We start from the raw sequence: 19,585 nt of genomic DNA on the forward strand, positions 1-19,585 counted from the left end.
AAGTTCATACATTCCTTCTGCTAACTTCAAGAGGAATGCTGCGGGGGCTTATTCTTTTGACTTCTCTCCGCGTCCAAAAAAACAACGGACACATTACCTCCGCATAAATAAATAAAATAAATATTTATTAACAAAAAAAAAGGCTTCTAAAACTAGGGGGCCCCCCCGGCAATCAGAAAATGAAATGGGCGGCTCAGCCCAGGAAAGTAACAACCCCAGCGTGGGAGCAACTGCGAGCCCGCCAAGCGAGCGCCTGCGCAGGCGCAGAGACGCCTTCGGCGCTCCAGGCTGAACTCCGCCCTTTCCCGGGGAGGGGCGGGCGGGCGGGAGGAGAAGAGCGTTGGGACTGCACGCATGCGCAGCGCGGCGCGTGTCCGTGCGCCGGCGCTGTCAATAAAGTTTCCGCCAGCGCCGTCTTTCCTTTCCCCGGCAAGATGGCGGAGTACGACTTGACTACGCGCATCGCGCACTTCTTGGATCGGCACCTGGTCTTTCCGTTGCTGGAGTTTCTCTCCGTGAAGGAGGTGAGGAGCGGCCGGAGGGTGCGGGCGGGCGGCCGGTGCGGGGCCGGGGCCGGGAGGCGGTGTCGGGGGCCCGAGGCACATGGGGGAGGCCGCGGCGGGTCTGGGCGGCGTCGGACCGGAAGGAGCCTCGCCGGGCGGCTTCGCGTCGCTCCGGGCCTGGTATCCCTGGACGGAGCTAGACGCACTCGGAGCTGCACGTCGGGCCGACGTCTGCACGCAGACGCCCCGGAGCGTGCTTAGCTGCACGTGGCTCTTGGGAGCCTTCGCTCCCACTTGTTACTCCAGGAAAGTGTTGGTTTGGCCCGTGGCCATTTCCCGGAAGCGACGCCTGCGTGCGTGCTGGGTGGCGACGGGTGACCCCTCACCCCGGAAGGAAACCCTACTCGGACCACCCAAAAGTTAGCCTTCTCAGGGATGAGATACCAACCGACCTCTTTGGACTCATCTGAACTGGCCGGCGTTCAAGTGTGTGATCACAGGAACGCATTTCAAAAACTTAGTTCCCGGTCCTGAAAAGTTTGGCCAGCATGGGCCTACTTGCCTCTTGCAGGGGTCCTCCAACTTTTTAAACAGGGGGCCAGTTCACTGTCCCTCAGACCTTTGGAGGGTCTGATTCTAGTAAAAACAAAACTTAGGAACGAATTCTTATGCACACTGCATAGACCTTATGTTGCAATGAAGAAACAAAACAGATACAAATACAGTATGTGGCCCGCGGGCCATAGTTTGAGGACCACTGGGGGTCTCTAGGGCCATTGGTTCACTTTGATCATTACAATTCTACCACACACCTGAGTGGTTTTATTTGTTCCTGGGGCCACAGATAGTTGTGTTGATCTTATAACCACTCAGCATTCGTATCCTGCCTTAAGATTCACGTTTGTTTTTATGCATTCTTTGCGTTTGGATCCGTTTTTAAAAGCATATGCCTCCGTTATAATATTTTTTTTGCTACCCTTAGAATCATACCAAAGTAATATATTGCTATATGAGGGGATTAGTGTTTTTGTCAGAAAACTAATTCTCTTCTAATATTATAACTAGTTCACTTAGGGACATCCTTTATGAGGGATTAGATTTTGTCTATTCAAACAGCAGTAAAAGAAGAGACTATTAAATCAGTCATGCTGATGACATTTCAAATTTTCATAGTACTTGTGGTTCATTTGGATGGCCATCCTTAGTTCACGGGAAGCTTTCCTAAATATAGACAAATAGTAAACAGCAAGGTTCATTTTCAGCCAATTTTCAAGAATGTCTTTACATAAAAAGCTTTAAAGGAAAAACCCTTACATGGGATGTGACTTAAACCCATGATTTAGTACTTTAAGTGTCTATTACCTTCTGTTTTATGAGCAGATACTTCACTGGAGATCAAAGAATAGAAAAACCAATTGTTAAATACTTTTCCAGCTACTAATAGAAATGCTTCAAACTAGTCACACCTTACTGTGTACACTTTGTTTTTCAAGTGAGATGAAAGGGAGCTTATATCAATTGGTCAGTATATGTCTATATATCCATTGATCTCCAAAAGTCATCTTAGAATCAGTGGGACAAAACTGATAAATATAAGAAAGGGAAGTCAGGAGACAGTCTGCAGGATGTAATTATTTTATCAGTGACTAAATAGAGGGCTTTTAAGGACTAGTGGGAAATTCCAAAATAAAGTCACATCAGACTAAGCATCCTTGCAGAGGAGATTAAGATGTGAAATTATAAAACAAAAAGTACTGTCAGGGTACCACCAAGATCGAGTTATTATTCAGTTGGCCAGCGGGATTTTGAGAAGTGGTCTAAGATTGGTCTTGAAGACTAGTAGTTAGGATAGAGCCTGTGATCAGGATAGTATTGTGTTATCTTTTGAGTGGGAAAATCAGATTAATACATATGTACTTTGTTGCAATTTGTACTATGTACTATGCTGAAGTATTACCTAAAATAATAAATATAGAACACTTAGGATCTATAGTCGTGAAGTACTTTGATGTTTTCATTTAGTAAACTAGAGGAGCCTTTGAGAGGGAAGACAGCCAATGGGTTCTTGTAAAGCACTGACATTGGTGACAGAGGTCATACTTCTAAATAGCGAGGGGAGAAGACCCAACTGAGATTGGGAATCATACATTTATAGAATTAACGATAATCATTTGTAGAGACAGATGATTATTGGAGTCCTGCAGTAACGTGGAGATAGACACTGGTAAATATTATATAGAAATCAATGGGAAGGCTTTCTGATACCTGAATTAAAATGCAAATGATGCAATAACTAGTTTATAAAGAATTTATCATCATTCTTAGCATGTAAACTGCTGAAGAGAAAATTCTTGAAGTACCTAAAAATGATGCTCAGTGTAGTAGCAAAAGCCTGAAAGAGCAAGTAGGAATGTTGATACAGAGATGATAGACTATTTTTATGATAATGGTAGGTGTTTAAGCTGGAGGTTTTTGAGATGAAGATTGTTATGATTTGTGGGCTAAGGGAATTTTGTTTTTGAGTGACACCCTATGAAGTTTATAGTTTACTTCTGGCTGTGTACTCAGTAATTACTCCTGGCAGTGCTCTGGACCACATAGGAAGCCAAGGATCGAACAGGGGTGGCCTCATGCAAGGCAAACTCCCTACCTGTTATACTATCCTCTGGCCTCAGATAAGGTAATTTTAAGGTTTAAATTTTAATACATAGTATTAAAATTATTATAGTATTATATATATAGTATTAAAATTATAGTATTCTAGAGTATGAAGAGAATGATAGCAGGAAAAGAAGCTAAAAAAGAAGCTGAAAAGTAGAAAATGTTTTCAGAGGTGTTAATTGCTAGTGAATGGGTAATCAGTAAATGGTATCCTGCTGATCAGATAATAGCTATCATTTCTGCCTGTTTACATATGGTTTGTAAGTTTAAAATAATGATTTTTTTATGTTAGGGGGTGTTTGGGGGACCAGACCCCCAATGCTTGTGACTTCTGGCCTTACGATCAGAGATCAGTCACTCCTGGCAGGGGTCCGGGAACTATGTGATAGTGAGAAGTGAGAGTGAGGGGGTCAAACTCAAGTTGGCCCTGTGCCAGGCAAACATCCTATCCACTGTACTGTCACTCTGCAATAATTTTTAGCATAATCAATATTTGCAAGTATTTTCTGCTCTAAGCCATTATTATTGTAACCCCAATTAAGTAAAATGTTTCCTCCTCAAAAAGAACTTGATTTCCAGAGATCTGTATTACAAGAAATGGTGCTGTTATGTTTTATGTCAAAAAGAAAAAAAAATCGGGCCCGGAGAGATAGCACAGCGGTGTTTGCCCTGCAAGCAGCCGATCCAGGACCAAAGGTGGTTGGTTCGAATCCCGGTGTCCCATATGGTCCCCCGTGCCTGCCAGGAGCTATTTCTGAGCAGACAGCCAGGAGTAACCCCTGAGCATCGCCGGGTGTGGCCCAAAATCCAAAAAAACAAAAAAAAAAAAAAAAGAAAAAAAAAGAAAAAAAAATCAGGGGCTGGAGAGATAGCATAGCCGTAGGGCATTTGCCTTGCCTGCTTGCAGCCGATCTGGGATGGAGATGGATGCTGGCATCTCATATGGTTCCTTGTGCCTGCTAGGAGTAACCCCTGAGTACTGCAGAGTATGACCCAAAAACCAAAAAAAAAAACTGAACATGTGTTTCTCCTTTGTAATATGTAGCATATCCTTGGTTTTGGCATCTTGATGCACAAAATCTGAAATACTTACTGTCTGCTGCCCTTTACAGAATGCCTGTGGGGCAGAATCTACACAGGATAATATAAGCAAATGTAGATTTAAAAAGAGTCTTTAGAGGTCTGGTGACAAAGTGATGTTTTAAAATCTGTAATTACATTCAGATAAAAGCAATTAATGGGGTGGGAAGGAGACAGAGATGGCATGCTTCAGGAAGAGGATGTTTTCAAAGATGAGGGTTTTTATGAGGCTGACTGAAAATAGCTTCTACTTTTCAAAGCCAGCTATCAAGTATAGACAAGGACATATATTTTTTTTCAGTATGTGCATCTGTGTCACCGCTGACTAGATAAATGAATAAAATATCGCTTTACTTGTTGATTGCTTTTTATTATTTTGTTATTGTTACTATATTGGGAGATTAATTTTGCCTATTTTAGATTTTATAGAAAAAGAATCATGCATTCACCACCATGTACTGTTTTGAATAGCTTCTTTCAGCGTTATGAGACAGGCATCCAAGTAGCATTCATTTTCAGTGTTGAATGTTAGTGCATTGTACGATAGCTCATTTATTCATTTTTGAATATTACAAATTGTGCTACTGTGAGCATGCTAAGAAATGTTCTTTAATTATATGCACCTATATCTTTTGGGTATCCAGTATTATAATCGTATGTTGAACTTTAGAAGAGTGAAAACAGTTTTCCAGAGTGGTTGACTGTTGCACAAAATGTGTTCAGTTACCATCTATATCAACATTGATACTGCCGCTTTTTGGTTGTTAATATGGCTTTAACTTCCTTTTATGGTTACTTAATGATGTTGAATTGGTGGGGTTTGTTTGCCATTTGTGAAGTTCCTAGGAACATCTTTTCGTCATTTTCATTTAAATGATCTTACCTTTTTATTTATTTATTTTGGTTTTGGGGCCATACCCAGTGACGCTCAAGGGTTACTCCTGGCTGTGGGCTCAGAAATTGCTCCTGGCTTGGGAGGCCATATGGTACACAGGAAATTGAGCCGAGGTCCCTCCTGGGTCAGCCACATGCAAATGCCCTACAAACGCCCTACCTCTGTGCTATTGCTCCCAGCCCAGATCTTATTTATATATTAGTTCTTACATCATTTGGAAGATTTGATTTTGATCTCATAATCATACCTTCACCTTTTCTTTTCATGGGTAGAGATTTGTGCAGTTTTGTTTTCTTGCTAATGATATGTTTAATACAAAACTTTTCTGAAGTCTCAACAGATGAAATAAAAAATTTAATGACATATTAGTTAGAATACCTAACTAATAATGACATTAGTTAGAATACCTAGTCAAGACTATACTTTCAAGGATCATTTTTATAGTATGTGACTAGAGAAGTTACTCTGATCTCGTAGAGCACCCAAAGCCACGAGGAGTCAGAGCGTCCTCTCCTGAGCGTAAAGCCAGCTCTAGGTGTCGCTTCTGCGGCTGCCTTTTCTATTGATGATCGTTCTTCCCTTCCTTTGGAAGGGGTAGAGGGAGAGGATGCAGAAAAAAAAAAGAATACCTAGTCATTCATGTTTATGTGAGTTGGCTATACTGGGTTTTTTGTTCCTCGAAATTATGACATGTTTGGCTTAAATAATGTATATGTTTTATTTCAGTGATGACTATGGGAAGACAGTAGATGGGTTTCTGTGTTTTGAAGAAATATGAAGGGATGAAGGAGAGACCAGTTCACCACATCATGTAGATGTGAAAAGCACAAATTAAGTACAATAATATTGATATGAAGAGGAAGATGACTCAGTGTTCTTAACAGTAGAATTAGTGTGGTTATTTTTGCTGCAGATGTGTTGCGTCTCAGCAATTCTCGTGAGTCATAGTACTTCCATGAGAGGAAAACGGGTACACGAGTGGACGAATATGAAATATGAAATGATACCAAACGCAGTATATGTGGGGTCAACACATTTCTGGCAGGAGTGCGACAAATTTAATCTTCAGTCAAGGGAGTATATAAAGGGTAAAAAGAGAATCATATCATAAAAGGAATGCCAACATTTGTTTCTTTCAAAGTACAGGAACTATCAATGTACATTGTTTTTAGAACAAATACACTTAGCTTTAGGTGGTTTGTAACCTTAGAATAGTCAGAGGATAAAAGGAAGGCTAATTTCTTATATATCAAAGTAGTTCCTGGCCCTAGGGGTCATTACTGATATAAATTAAGGGATAGCAGGAATCCTGGTTTTCTTCCTAATAACAAATATCCTTAACCTGAGGGAATGGTATTCTAGCTAGGGGCTAAGACCCACTTCCTATGATCTGGTAATAGAAAGAGATAAAACTTATGAAAGGGGTACAGAATTATACCTAGTAAAATAGGCTAATTCTACACTGGCCAAACCTGTTTGTTAGGAGGTATACAAAGTGACAGGGAAAGTCCCTGAGGCAGTCATTCTGCTGTGGTGCTCAAAGGCAAGGAGCGAAGACCATTGTCTTGAAGATGCTATGTTTTGACTTGGCCTTAGGAAGCAAATAGGCTGACAAGAAAGAGAGGTAGCTGGCTTGGACTTTGAGTTGCAAATATACTTAGCCAGCAGGGAACTTCTAGCAGCATTTTTTTTTTTTGGTACTGAAATTTCTTTATGACTGCAGGATAACTAAGGCCGAATTTCTGTAGTAAGCAAAGGAGACAACATCAAATAAAAGGAAAAGAGAAATTTAATGTCACCGCCATGTCAGAAATATAGCTAGTAATCCATGCAGGAGTTATGATTGACTTCTCCAACGGGCCTTCTGGCTGAAATATTTCTTGGGAGGAAAATTAGGCACTGCACCAGGAAAGCCAAAAGACACATCTGGAGTGTGCCTCCCTTGATCATGGAGACATGCATGCTGCATGCCTTGACAGTTTTTATGTTCTTGGTCTTATTCTAGAAAACATAACTAGTATACGTAAGAGATAGTTCAAATAGTAGAGAATGAGTCTGGACTGGGCCAGACTCCTGAATGAGTTCCCTAGTGCCCCGTCACTATCTGCTGGGATCAGACTCTTCAAATAGGTGGCAATGATTGTGTCTGTGTCTTCGGTTTTAAATGTAAGGGAACCTGTAGGTGATTGCTTACCTTGCAAAAGAATGGGCTAATGGTATTTAAGAAGTTAAGTATTTTAAGAAGTTTCCTTCCTTTCTTCCACACTGGGCAATGCTCAGGATTTACTTCTGGCTCGGTGATCATGGGTCACTCCCATCTGTACCAGAATGAACCTAGGTCAGAAGCATGTAAGACCAGCATGCACCTTACCAGCTTTTACTACCTTTCCTACTCCTAGGTAGCTTATCTTCATATAAACTAATCTCAGTGTTGAACTTTTGGGGGAAACATCAATATTTATAATATATTTTATTTTGCAGATATATAATGAAAAGGAATTATTACAAGGCAAATTGGATCTTCTTAGCGATACCAACATGGTAGACTTTGCTATGGATGTTTACAAAAACCTTTATTCCGATGATATTCCTCACGGTAAGTTTTGTCATTGGAATTGAAGCTTGGTGAATTCAATTCTCTGGTTGAAAGTATTATGAAGGCATAGGTTTTCTAAATCTATTTTTTACTGTAAGGGTCATGACACTGCTTTAAAATATCAAAAATTTTCATTTCATAGTATTCGTCATTAAAAGTTGTGCTTAAATCCAATTATTCACTGAGAATTATCTTGAGAATATTGCAGGATTTTTTTTTTTTCAGTTAGCATCTTCTATACTTTCAGTAAATACTTTTAAGGCTCTGGGTAGATAAACCATAGTTCTTAAAAGTATTGTTCCCAGGACGAGCAATGTTAGCACCTGAAAGCAGGTAAGATATCTTCAAACCTAGAATCATCTCTCAAGCTCTGCACTCAAATAGAAGAACACTTGTGATGTAGTGTTTCTAGACTCTCTATTTTCTGTGGTAATTGATAGTCCTACAAAAAAGAAAAAGTTGGGTGGGGGGAGTTAGAGCTGTAGTAATACATTAGGTAATTTGAGTGCTTTAAGTGGTCCCATAAGTTTGGAAAAATGTTGCATCAATTCTATTATATGGTATTTTGAATGATTCTAAAGACTCAGATGTTATACTTAAATTAATACTTTTTAAAAAGCTGTTCACAAATCCCATGAGATAAACATTCTTATATATATTTTCTAATTAAAGTATCGGAGAATTCTAATATATAGTATCAGAGAAGCTATTTAAATTTCAGTTTGGTGGAAAGGTCAGCCATTCCTCAGAAACTCAAATATGCTAGCAAGGTAGGTTATATATAAGCTTTCTCTGACTTATGGTTCAGTTAAAAGAAACTACAAGTAGTCTTGAAAGATTCATCAACTAGATTTAAATTCCATTAGACTGCTTAAACTGTGGTAATATGTAAATCTCTTTTTTTTTGTTTTGAAGCATTTTAGGATTCATAGTTATTTGAGAAAAGGCATGGAGAACAGATATAAAAAGAGGTGAAACGATATCCCCTAAATGTAGGATTAAGTCATTTTTCTGCTAGCAGACTTTACTTCCTGTCTGTATTCCCCACGTAGGTAAATTAAGAGCAAGACCAGCATTCCTCCTTCTTTTATCGGCCTGTGTAGTATTAGAAAGAAGAAATTGACTCGAAAGAATTGACTATATTATGGGGAGATATACATAAATATGTGCACAGTTTAAGTAACTTGAAAGTTTTTTTGGCGACTTCATTAAGATGGACATGGATATTAAATAACAAGGTTCTCCTTTGCTTTTGTAATTAGCTTTGAGAGAAAAAAGGACCACAGTTGTTGCACAACTGAAACAGCTTCAGGCAGAAACGGAGACCATTGTGAAAATGTTCGAAGATTCTGAAACTACAAGACAAATGCAGTCAACCAGGTAAACTTTGCTTTTAATACTAAAAATTGTCTTTTCTAAATTAATGCAAGGGTTGATTCAAATTTATCTAGTTTCTTTTTTTCTTTTAACTAAAAATGGGATGCTGGGATTTGAACCATTGTCTTTCTGCATGCAGGGCAAATGTCCTACCTCCTCCATGCTATCTCTCCAGCCTCCTTATCTAGTTTCTTATTTTAAAAATTTGTGGTATTTTTTTTTTAACAGTTTTCACCACTTACTCAAATTTGATCATACCGTAGCAGTTTACCTTCATTCTCGGGTAATTTGACTTCCAAAAAGTATTTGGGGTTACTTTACTAGAGGAATGCTCCTAGCACATAGGAAGAAAGAATATTAATCCTGTAATGTAGATAGAATTTCATTCTCCAACAAGAATTATCCAACTCATAAAGTCAGTAGTAGTACTGAGATGAAGTCTTGTTCCTAGAAAGAGAAACCTGAATTCACTGTATCAGAAGTTTACTACATTTTCTCATAGCCTTCCAGCTTTGATACCCATCCCAAGGATGGCTGTGCAAAGTTTATCAGTTATTGTATTACTAACTTTCCATTAATTCCAAATAGACTGGCTTCCAGAAAAAATATGTTGCCTTTCATGGTGTGTGTGTGTGTGTGTGTGTGTGTGTGTGTGTGTGTGTGTGTGTAATTGGAACTATTTAAAAAACAAAATCTACATTTTAATATTGACATTGCGATATGTTTGAACTACCTATAGATACACATAGAAGGGCCTGAAGATTTACGTACTTGTAGTTTAGGACATAAAATCCAATGAAATATTTAAAGATTGGCTTTAAATGCTTGTTTGTGATTTGGGCAAAGTGCTGCCAGAAAATTTTTTTAAGAGTCCAGTGTATCAGGTCCTCATCTTTTCAAAGTTATTTCATTGTAGCTTCATTGTTACTTCATTGTTGAACCAAAGGAGATTTGAGGGTCTGCTTTATTATAAAACATTTCACTGAGGATTTTAAGAACCTATGAAACGTGAAGTAAGGATCTAACTTTATTACATTACGGCATAGTGTGGTGTGTTGTTTTCTGCCATATACACAAATATTTACATAAAGAGCTAAGAATGTGGGTAAGATGGTTATAGATTCGGTCACCAAATGAGAGTGTTCTCATTTAGTAGGCACTGAATTTAAACACTTGTTTAATTAAAATTATAAGCTACCTTTTTCTTTTGGTTTTGGGCCATACCCTATGGTGCTTAGGTACCATTCCTGGTTGCATTTACTGGGCCACTACTGAGCAATAATTAAGAGAACTATATAGTACCAAGGAAACCAGGTCAAGCAAAATATGTGCTCCGACATTTTGAGGTCTCGCTGTATAAACTATTTTTCTGGTTTGTTTTTTGATCCACACTAAACAGTCTCAGCTTGCTCTTGGCTCTACACTCAGGAATCATTCCTGACAGGCCTCCATGAACCATTGTGATACTGGGTATTGAACTGGATCACCCAGTTGCAAGGTGTCTTACCTGCTGTACTATAAAGTCACTCTTTATCAATGTCTCATTTACTTTCAATGACCATCTAGAACCTCTAGCTGTCCCAGAAGTACTCAGTCAAGCATGGAACTGTGTTACATCCCCCGAGGCTTTTGTCTTAGGGAAGCCTAACACAAAGTTCTTCACTATGATTCATAGTAAATAAAGTGGGGTTTTGTTTTGTTTTTGTAACGTGGGTTTTTTTTTGGGGGGGGGGGGGTACACCCAGTGACGCTCAGGGGTTACTCCTGGCTATGTGCTCAGAAATTGCTCCTGGCTTGGGGAGACCATTTGGGTCGCCAGGGGGATCGAATGGCCATCAGTCCTAGGTTAGCCGCATGCAAGGCAAACGCCCTACTGCTGTACTACCACTCCAGCCCTTGTAAAGTATTTTTTATGTTAAAATCTTACATATATAAGTCTAAATATCACTCAAGTTAGTGTGGTTTGTTTGTTTATTTATTTTTGGTTTTTGGGTCACACCTGGCAGTGCTCAGGGGTTACTCCTGGCTCTATGCTCAGAAATCGCTCCTGGCAGGCTCGGGACCATATGGGATGCCGGGATTTGAACTGATGACCTTCTTTATGAAAGGCAAATGCCTTACCTCCATGCTATCTCTCTGGTCCCTAATATGGTTTATTTAGTTAATTTACCAGATTACTTTTTTGTAAAAAAAAAAAATACATTAGGAAGGACCAAATTTATTCCTGCTAATTTGAACAATAACATTTATTTCAGTCTTGTGATTTTAGTACACTATCTATTGAAAAGGTAACTTCAAGAGAACAAATATTCCAGGAAATGCATATTTTAGTTTTATTACTTCTGAAGTTCATACGTTATTTAGTGAAAAAGAACCCATGATTTTCAGTAGGGCTACAGAAACTAAAAGTGAGATTGATTTAATTATTTTTGGAAGTGAGTTACAAAGTTTGTAATCTTTGAGTTTCAGATTTCTACCCACCCTACCTCTTTTTTTTCCTTTTCTTCTTTTTTAACACATGAGCTTGGCTTTTATTTGATCCAATATGTAAAGCATCATTACATTAATAGCAACTCTAAGCATTTCTTTTAAGTACGGTTAGTTATTCAGTAGTTTTCCTTCATTTTGTTTAGCTGCATAACCATACAGGCTGGTGGTACCCTAGCTACTTTTAGTATGTTGTTTAGATGTCACAATCTTTTTGATCATACATTCTGGAGATAAAAGATTTGGGATTAAAATCTTTTTTGAGTGTGTGTATTGGCAAATGATAAAAAATTAAAAGTACTTGACTTTTGGGCTGGAGCAATAGCACGGACAGTAAGGCATTCTCCAGTATGTGACCTGTCCAGGTTCGATGACTTAGGTTTAATCTCCAACATCTCATATAGTTTCCCAAGCTTTCCAGAGGTGATTTCTGACCCCAGATCCAGGAATAACCCCTGAGCTCAATAGGTGTGGCCCCCGGAAAAATTCCAAGGAACAAAAAGTACTTGACTTTTAACAGTTCCTTATCACTATGCAAATAGAGGATTCCATGGAGATTGTAAAGATGATGTTATAGTAACAGATTTTAGAGACAGAAATAACATTTTAAAGAACTACCTATATGGATACTACCTATCTAAACACTGCAGTTACAAAAATGAGGGAAATGTGTTCCCTTGATTAAGTTTTATTAGCATTTCCCAAACTACAACTTTGGATAGGTTTCAAAGAAACCAGAATCAATGGAATTAGTTGAGTGCACAGTTTGTAAGAGCAATCAGTGGCACTTAGTATTTGTGCGTATGTTGTGTAGGCAAGAGGCAGAGTATGGGGGCTAAGGATTATACATAGTCACCAGTTTGATCCCCAAGTACCACATTTAATCCCCTCAGAACAGTGTGCTCTCCGTATTAAAATATATATTTGATGGAGCCAGAGAAAACGCACAACATGTAAGGTGTTTGGATGTGGCATATACAGGTTTGATCTCTGGCATCCCATATGGCACCCCTGAGACTGCCAGGAGTAACTTTTGGGTGAAGAGCCAGCAGTAACCTCTGAGCACCACTGAGTGGTGGCAAAAGTAGGAACAAACAAAAAGAAGTTTTGAGGGGCTGGAGCAATAGCATAGCAAGCAGGGCATTTGTTTTGCATTCTGCAGACCCAGGTTTGATCCCTGGCATCCCATATGGACCCCGAGTCTGTCAGGAGTAATCCCTGAGTACCACTAGGTGAAGCCCAAAAATATAAAAAAGTCTTTGAAAAGGAGAATTTGAGATCTTGTACAGAAGAAGAGTAAATTATGAATTTAAGACTTGATGAGATGAAGATGAGAAAGGCCAGAGAAAAACAAAGATGAAACCAAGTTTCTTACAGGGGAGTCAATGTAGCCAGAATCATAGGCTGGATGGGAAGAAACTGAAACTGCACTATTCAGATAGAAATGAGCAATTGAAACACACAAAGACAGGAATCATTAATGCTGAAAGGAGATCATCTACAGTTTTGTAAATAATGAAGGTAGTGAGAAGCATTAGTATTTAGAGGAAAATAATAAAAGGAAATTAACGTGGTTAATATATCATGGTGCAACGAAAGGAGGACTCATACCTTCTCAGGTCATTATGCACGCTGAAATTAGAAGTGAATCAGACAGACAAAGAGAAAAAACTTTTTTTTTTTTTTTTTTTGGTTTTTGGGCCACACCCTGTGACGCTCAGGGGTTACTCCTGGCTATGCGCTCAGAAGTTGCTCCTGGCTTCTTGGGGGACCATATGGGACGCCGGGGGATCGAACCGCGGTCCGTGCGCAGGCAAGGCAGGCACCTTAGCTCCAGCGCCACCGCCCGGCCCCGAGAAAAAACTTTTAACACCTGAAAATTATGCAATTCATTACTGAACAGCCAGTGAGTCAGAGACTAAATCAAAGAGGAAATCAAAAGGTTCCTGGAAACAAATGAGAATGAAGACAGGAATTATCAGAATTTGTGGGAAACAGCAAAAGCAGTACCAAGAGGAAAATTTATATCTTTGCAAGCACTCATCAGGAAAGAAGATAGGTCCTACACAAATAATTAAATGGCACATTTAAAAATTTGGAAAAAGGTAAACTAAATGAACCAAAAATAGGTAGATGGAAGAACTAATAAAGCTTAGAGAAGAATTAATGAATTGAAATCTAAAAATCATTTTGAAATATCAATGAAATGAGTTGGTTCTTGGATAAAATAAACAAGATTGATAAACCATTAAGCCAAACTCATAAAGAAAGGAAGAGAAACTTAATAGGCTCATTAGAAATGAAGTGATAGTTTTGATTGGGGGAGGGTGGATCACACCTGGCAGTGCTACCTCTCTGGCTCCTGGGGGGGGGGGGGTTATGACAGACAGTACCTCGAGAAATTAATGCCACAAAACAAGAGAACCTGGAAGAAATGAATAAATTCTTGGACTCCTATAACCTTTCAAGGTTGACCCAAGATGATCTGGAATATCTGAACAGACCTATCTCTACTGAGGAAATTAAAAAGGTAATCAAGTCTTCCCCCCCAAGAAAAGCCCAGGCCCAGATGGATTCACTAGTAATTTCCCCCTTTCCAGGGGACCTACTAGCAATCCATTTCAGGCTCTTCCAGGAAATCAAAGAAACAGAAACTCTTTTAAATAGTTTTACAAAGCTAACATTATTCTGATGCCAAAAGGAGATAGCTGCTCACCCCTCCCAAACAGAACTACAGACCAATATATATGTATTTGGTTTTAGGGCCACACCTGGTGACTGTGCTCAGAAATTGCTCCTGGCTTGGCGGACCATAGGGGACGCCTGGGGATTAAACCGCTGCTTTTGTGCCACATTCAGTGGTGCTCAGAGGTTACTCCTGGCTCTTCACCCTATCGCTTGTGCCACCACTCTGGCCCCTGAGACTAATGTCTTTCTTTGATGGACACAGATTCATAGATCCTCAAAAAAATCCTAGCAAATAAGATCCAATAGCTCATGGGCCTGAGAGATACAGCATAGCCTTAGGCCATTTGCCTTGCTCTCATCTGACTCAGGACAATGGTTCGAATCCTGACATCCCGTAAGCTCCCCCATGCCTGCCAGGAACAATTTCTGAGTGCAGAGCCAGGAGTAACCCCTGAGCGCCACAGGGTGTGACCCCCCCCTTCAAATAAAAGATCCAGAGACTCAACAGAAGGTTGTACACCAAGTAGGATTCATTCTAGAGAATCAAGGATGGTTATATGCAAGTTAATGTAATTCATCATATCAAAAAAGGGAAAAATTAAAATGAAAGTCATATCAATAGATGTAGAGAAAGAATTTGATACGATTCAACACCTATTCCTAATTTATAAAATATTTCAACAAAATGGGAATGAAATGTACTATTTTCAGTATAAACAGGGCCATTTACCGTAAGCTCAGGGCCATTTACCGTAAGCTCGTGGTAGGTATGATCAGTGGGGAAAATTGAAACTCTTTTCTCTTTCCAGCACAAGAAAAGGCTGCCCTCTCTTGCTACTCCTATTCAACATAGTATTGGATGTACTTGCCATAGCAATAAGGAAAGAAAAATATATAAATGGCATCTAGATAGGAAAAGGAGACATCAAACTCTCACTGTTTGCAGATGACATACTATATAAAGTCCTAAAGACTACCAAAAAGCTTCTAGAAACCATAGATTTGTATAGCAAAGTTACAGGCTACAAAGTTAACACACCTTTTCTTCTTATTTACAAATAATGAAAAAAAAATAGATATTTAAAAAAAAATACCATTCAAGTACCTTAAAGTTAACTATAGAGGTGAAAGACTTATACAAATAAAGCTACAAAACAGTGCTCCAAAAAATAAAAGATGACACAAGAAAATGGAGGCATATGAATCAGGAGGATTAACATCAATAATGACAATACTTCACAAGGCATTGTAGAGTTGTAATGCAATCCCTCTAAGAGTACCCATGACATTCTTCAAAAGTGAATCAGACACTCATAACATTTTATTTGGAACAATAAACAGCTCTGATTAGCTAATGCAATTCTTAGGAAAATGAATAATGGGAGGCATCACTTGACCCACCTTTAAATTGTACTACAAAACAACAGTCATGAAAACAGCATGGATGGGATCTGAGTGATGTAGCACAGCAGTAGGTTGTTTTTTCTTGCACGTAGCCAACTGGGATGGAACCAGGTTCAATCCCTGGCGTCCCATATGGTCCCCCGAGCCTGTCAGGAATAATTTCTGAGCACATAGCCAGAAATAACCTCTGAGTGCCACCGGGTGTGGCCCCAAAACAAACATCCCAAACAAACAGCATGGTATTGGAATAAAGATCCTCAGGTTAGTGGAATAAACATTAAGTATTCAGAGAATGACCCCTAGACAATCGATGAATCTTTTATAAAGGGGCAATAAATACAAAGTGGAGCAAGGAAAGCTTCAATAAGTGGTGGTGTAACAATTGGACAGCTACATGCAAAAAAGCGAAATCAGACCTCTAACACCATACGCAAAATTAAATCAAAATGGATTATAGACCTTGATAGCAGAACTGAAACTATAAGGTATATAGAAGAAAAATGCAGCCAGAACTCTTTGTGACATTTAGACTAATGGCACATATCCTTTCTTATTATTTGTTTTTGGAATTTGAGCCACACCTGGCAATACTGAGCACTTCTATCTCTGCACTCAAAGTTTAGTTTAGATCAGTGGGTCTTAAGGGGATTGAACCTCCATCAGTCACATGCCAGGCAATTGCCCTGTGTACTGAACACTCTCTGGCCTCACGCCCAGATTCTTAAACACTCAAACCAACTGCTGTACCATTTGAGACATAGCATAGCCCCCAAATTTTTATATTGTATATTCAAAATATTCAATGTTCTGCTTATTTCTTTATGAAGGTATTATTTCATTTCTGTAGTTAATAGTGATGTATTTCAAATAACCCTTTTTAGATTGACTATAAATTTTAAAAGTTTATTTTTTGTAGCTTGTAAAAATAGAGTAATTTTTTTTTTTTTAACTTTTAAGGGATGGTCGGATGCTGTTTGATTACCTGGCAGATAAACATGGTGTAAGTGGCATTTCAAAGTTTGTTATTATATTAAAGAATACTGTTAATAGGCTTTTGCCCTGGCAATAAAAATAAATTTCAGATTTTTGTATTAAATATATCGTTGTTTTAAAAAACTGGGTTTAAGAATAGGTGCCTTTAGGAAAATGTTTATAGTTATATCAGAATGATAGTTTCAAAATAGTTGTATGCTGATTTATATTTCCCATGTATTTACAACTCATTTAAAAGAACTAAATTTGAATTTAAACTTTTTCTTTTGTGGTTTTTGGGTCACACCCGGCAGCGCTCAGAGGTTACTTCTGGCAGGCTCGGGGGACCATATGGGATGCCAGGATTCAAACCACCTTCCTTCTGCATGCAAGGCAAATGTGTTACCTCCATGCTATCTCCGGCCCCTGAATTTGAACTTTTTTAAGCAACAAAGTAATTCCTTAGCCACCTTATATAAAATAATGGTTCTTATTATCAAAATCTTTATTAGGGGCCGGAGTGGTGGTGCAAGCAGTAGAGTGCTTGCCTTGCACATGCTAACCTTGGATGGACCGCTGACCCCCAGCGTCCCATATGGCCTCCCAAGCCAGGAGCGATTTCTGAGCCTATAGCCACCAGGAGTAACACCTGACCATCACTGGGAGTAGACCCCCAAAACAAACAGAAAACCTTCATTAAACTCGAAATGAAGAAATAATTGGATTCTCTAGCCACCACTTTATCTTTGTCCTCATTGTTTAACGTTTTGCTTATTTGTTATTCTTTACCTTGCATTCCAGTTCTATTTCTTATGCTTACTGTTATAGATTATTTCCCTATAGATTATTGGGTATATTTAAGTTTTAAGTCCTTAAAATGTTTTATTTTCACCCTCTTTGCATTATTAACTTTAAAAAGTATTGTAGTTTATGCCAGCTTTTTTTTTTTTTTTTTTTTTTTTTTTTTTTTTTTTGGTTTTTGGGTCACACCTGGCGGTGCTCAGGGGTTACTCCTGGCTGTCTGCTCAGAAATAGCTCCTGGCAGGCACAGGGGACCATATGGGACACCGGGATTCGAACCAACCACCTTTGGTCCTGGATCGACTGCTTGCAAGGCAAACACCGCTGTGCTATCTCTCCGGGCCCTATGCCAGTTTACACAAAGATCAAGTTTACATGTTATTTGAACAAAATCATAAAATGTTATAGGAATATATAATTAGTAATTAATCTCCGTGACCAGCTAAGGGGCTCACATGTCATACTTAAGAGATGTAATTTAGGCTCATATCATAACAATATTAAAATTTTTTTGAGACTAGACTCTGAATATTAGTTTCTAATATGTGTGTTAAATGTTATAGGATAGTTTGATCATAGTATTTTGACATTTCTGGAAGATAATTGTCTTCTAAGGACAAGTTAAAAGGAAGAAATTGCTTTACTTTTAAAAACTGTCAACTTTAACTTTATTTTTAACTTATTTAATTTTATTTTTCTAGTTTAGGCAAGAATACTTAGATACACTCTACAGGTATGCAAAATTTCAGTATGAATGTGGAAATTACTCAGGAGCAGCAGAATATCTTTACTTCTTTAGAGTCTTGGTAAGTAATTTCCCCTCCTTTTGTATGATACTGCTTCCTCAAAACTTTTGGTTCTGTTAATGAATGCATAATTTTAGTTATTGGCAAAAGGGGAAAAAATAAACTTTTCTTAACAGAAGACGAAAGAATTGGGAGCTCTTGTATCAGGGCCTCAAAATTTGAAGGGATGTTTTTAAGTTGTTATTGAAGTCTACTAGTTTGCTGTTTCATGTGTTATTGTATAATTGTAGTCTGAACTAGGATTCCAGTGTTTCTTAATATTCAATATATTTATATTTAATATTACTGAACTTCCCAATGAGTACCACATTCTAAATACTTAGTTTATTAAATAGATGTATTAGTCCTAATTTAATTCCATGTTTTAATGCTGTTTACCTTGAATTTGTTTTAAACATCAGTGAAATTCTAAAAATAAGTACATTTTAAATCTTAATGGTAACCTTGTTATTTCAGTTGTCAGACTATAGTACTGAATGATTTTCTTCATTGTGAAGGATATACATGTTATTACATGCTACTGTTGTAGTCAGTTTATTATTTTCATTTGTCTATTTGATACCTTTCTAAATTCTGTGCTTTCATTAGATAAAGAGAGTTGTTTGAAGTGATTTATTTAGTTTTAGAGATTGTAAAATTCAAGTTCCAACTTCAGTTACTTTTTTTGGGTTCTAATATTTTAAGTGTCTTTCTGTTGGCTCTCTTTTATTTATATTTTTGGTGTCTTGTCTTTTTAGTTCACATGCCACAAAGACTTGTGTTTTCTATTTTTTTTATAATTTCTTCTATATTTATTGAAAAGTAGGGACATTGATGGTACAATACTTGAGATTTTTACATTTAGAAATAAAAGTACTTTATTTCTTTAGTCTGAAAATATTTTCTTAAAGTTCTTTTTATTTTCAAATTTGACTTGAATACAATTATTTTTCTCTTAATTTGTAAATGAATTCTTAATATACAGATCATATGTGATTTGCTTGCAGGTGCATTGAAAGTAATCAGTAGTACTAAACTTGTAGTGACTTATCAGAAAATTCCATCAGTTTTACTCTGAATATTATGAAGGATTTAGGAGAGTAAAAGTTGATTACTTTGGAAATGTAAACAGCTTAAACCAGGATTGTAAAATCAGAAGCCTGATATGATTACAGGTACATGAAAAGAGTTGGTTATTCATATCATTTGTTAATGCTGGGAGTGAATTTTGAGAATGAAGATTTAGTGTCATGTTAGCATTCTAGCACAGTAAATTTATTGTTGCTGGTCAGTGAGTGAATGTGCCATTTTGCTAAGACATGGAAACTTAAGGTAA

The 19,585-nt window shown here is 38.0% G+C and overlaps 1 protein-coding gene and 1 non-coding gene across 2 annotated transcripts in view; both read left to right on the forward strand.

Moving 5' to 3' along the window:
- Positions 1–363: 363 nt before the first annotated feature.
- The window catches only part of EIF3E (eukaryotic translation initiation factor 3 subunit E), a 45,264-nt gene continuing 26,042 nt past the window's right edge, over positions 364–19,585 (forward strand). The window contains exons 1-5 of the mRNA XM_049773903.1: positions 364–524; positions 7,621–7,735; positions 8,998–9,115; positions 16,649–16,691; positions 18,166–18,270. Of these exons, the coding sequence (XP_049629860.1) occupies positions 435–524; positions 7,621–7,735; positions 8,998–9,115; positions 16,649–16,691; positions 18,166–18,270 (471 nt within the window). The 5' untranslated portion in view covers positions 364–434. The remainder of the gene's footprint in view (positions 525–7,620; positions 7,736–8,997; positions 9,116–16,648; positions 16,692–18,165; positions 18,271–19,585) is intronic.
- LOC126010377 (small nucleolar RNA U3) lies at positions 5,553–5,756 on the forward strand. The gene has a single exon (XR_007496423.1). It is a non-coding gene; the product is annotated as a small nucleolar RNA U3 (small nucleolar RNA).

Source organism: Suncus etruscus, chromosome 5 (genome assembly GCF_024139225.1).
Source record: "Suncus etruscus isolate mSunEtr1 chromosome 5, mSunEtr1.pri.cur, whole genome shotgun sequence".
NCBI lineage: Eukaryota > Metazoa > Chordata > Mammalia > Eulipotyphla > Soricidae > Suncus > Suncus etruscus.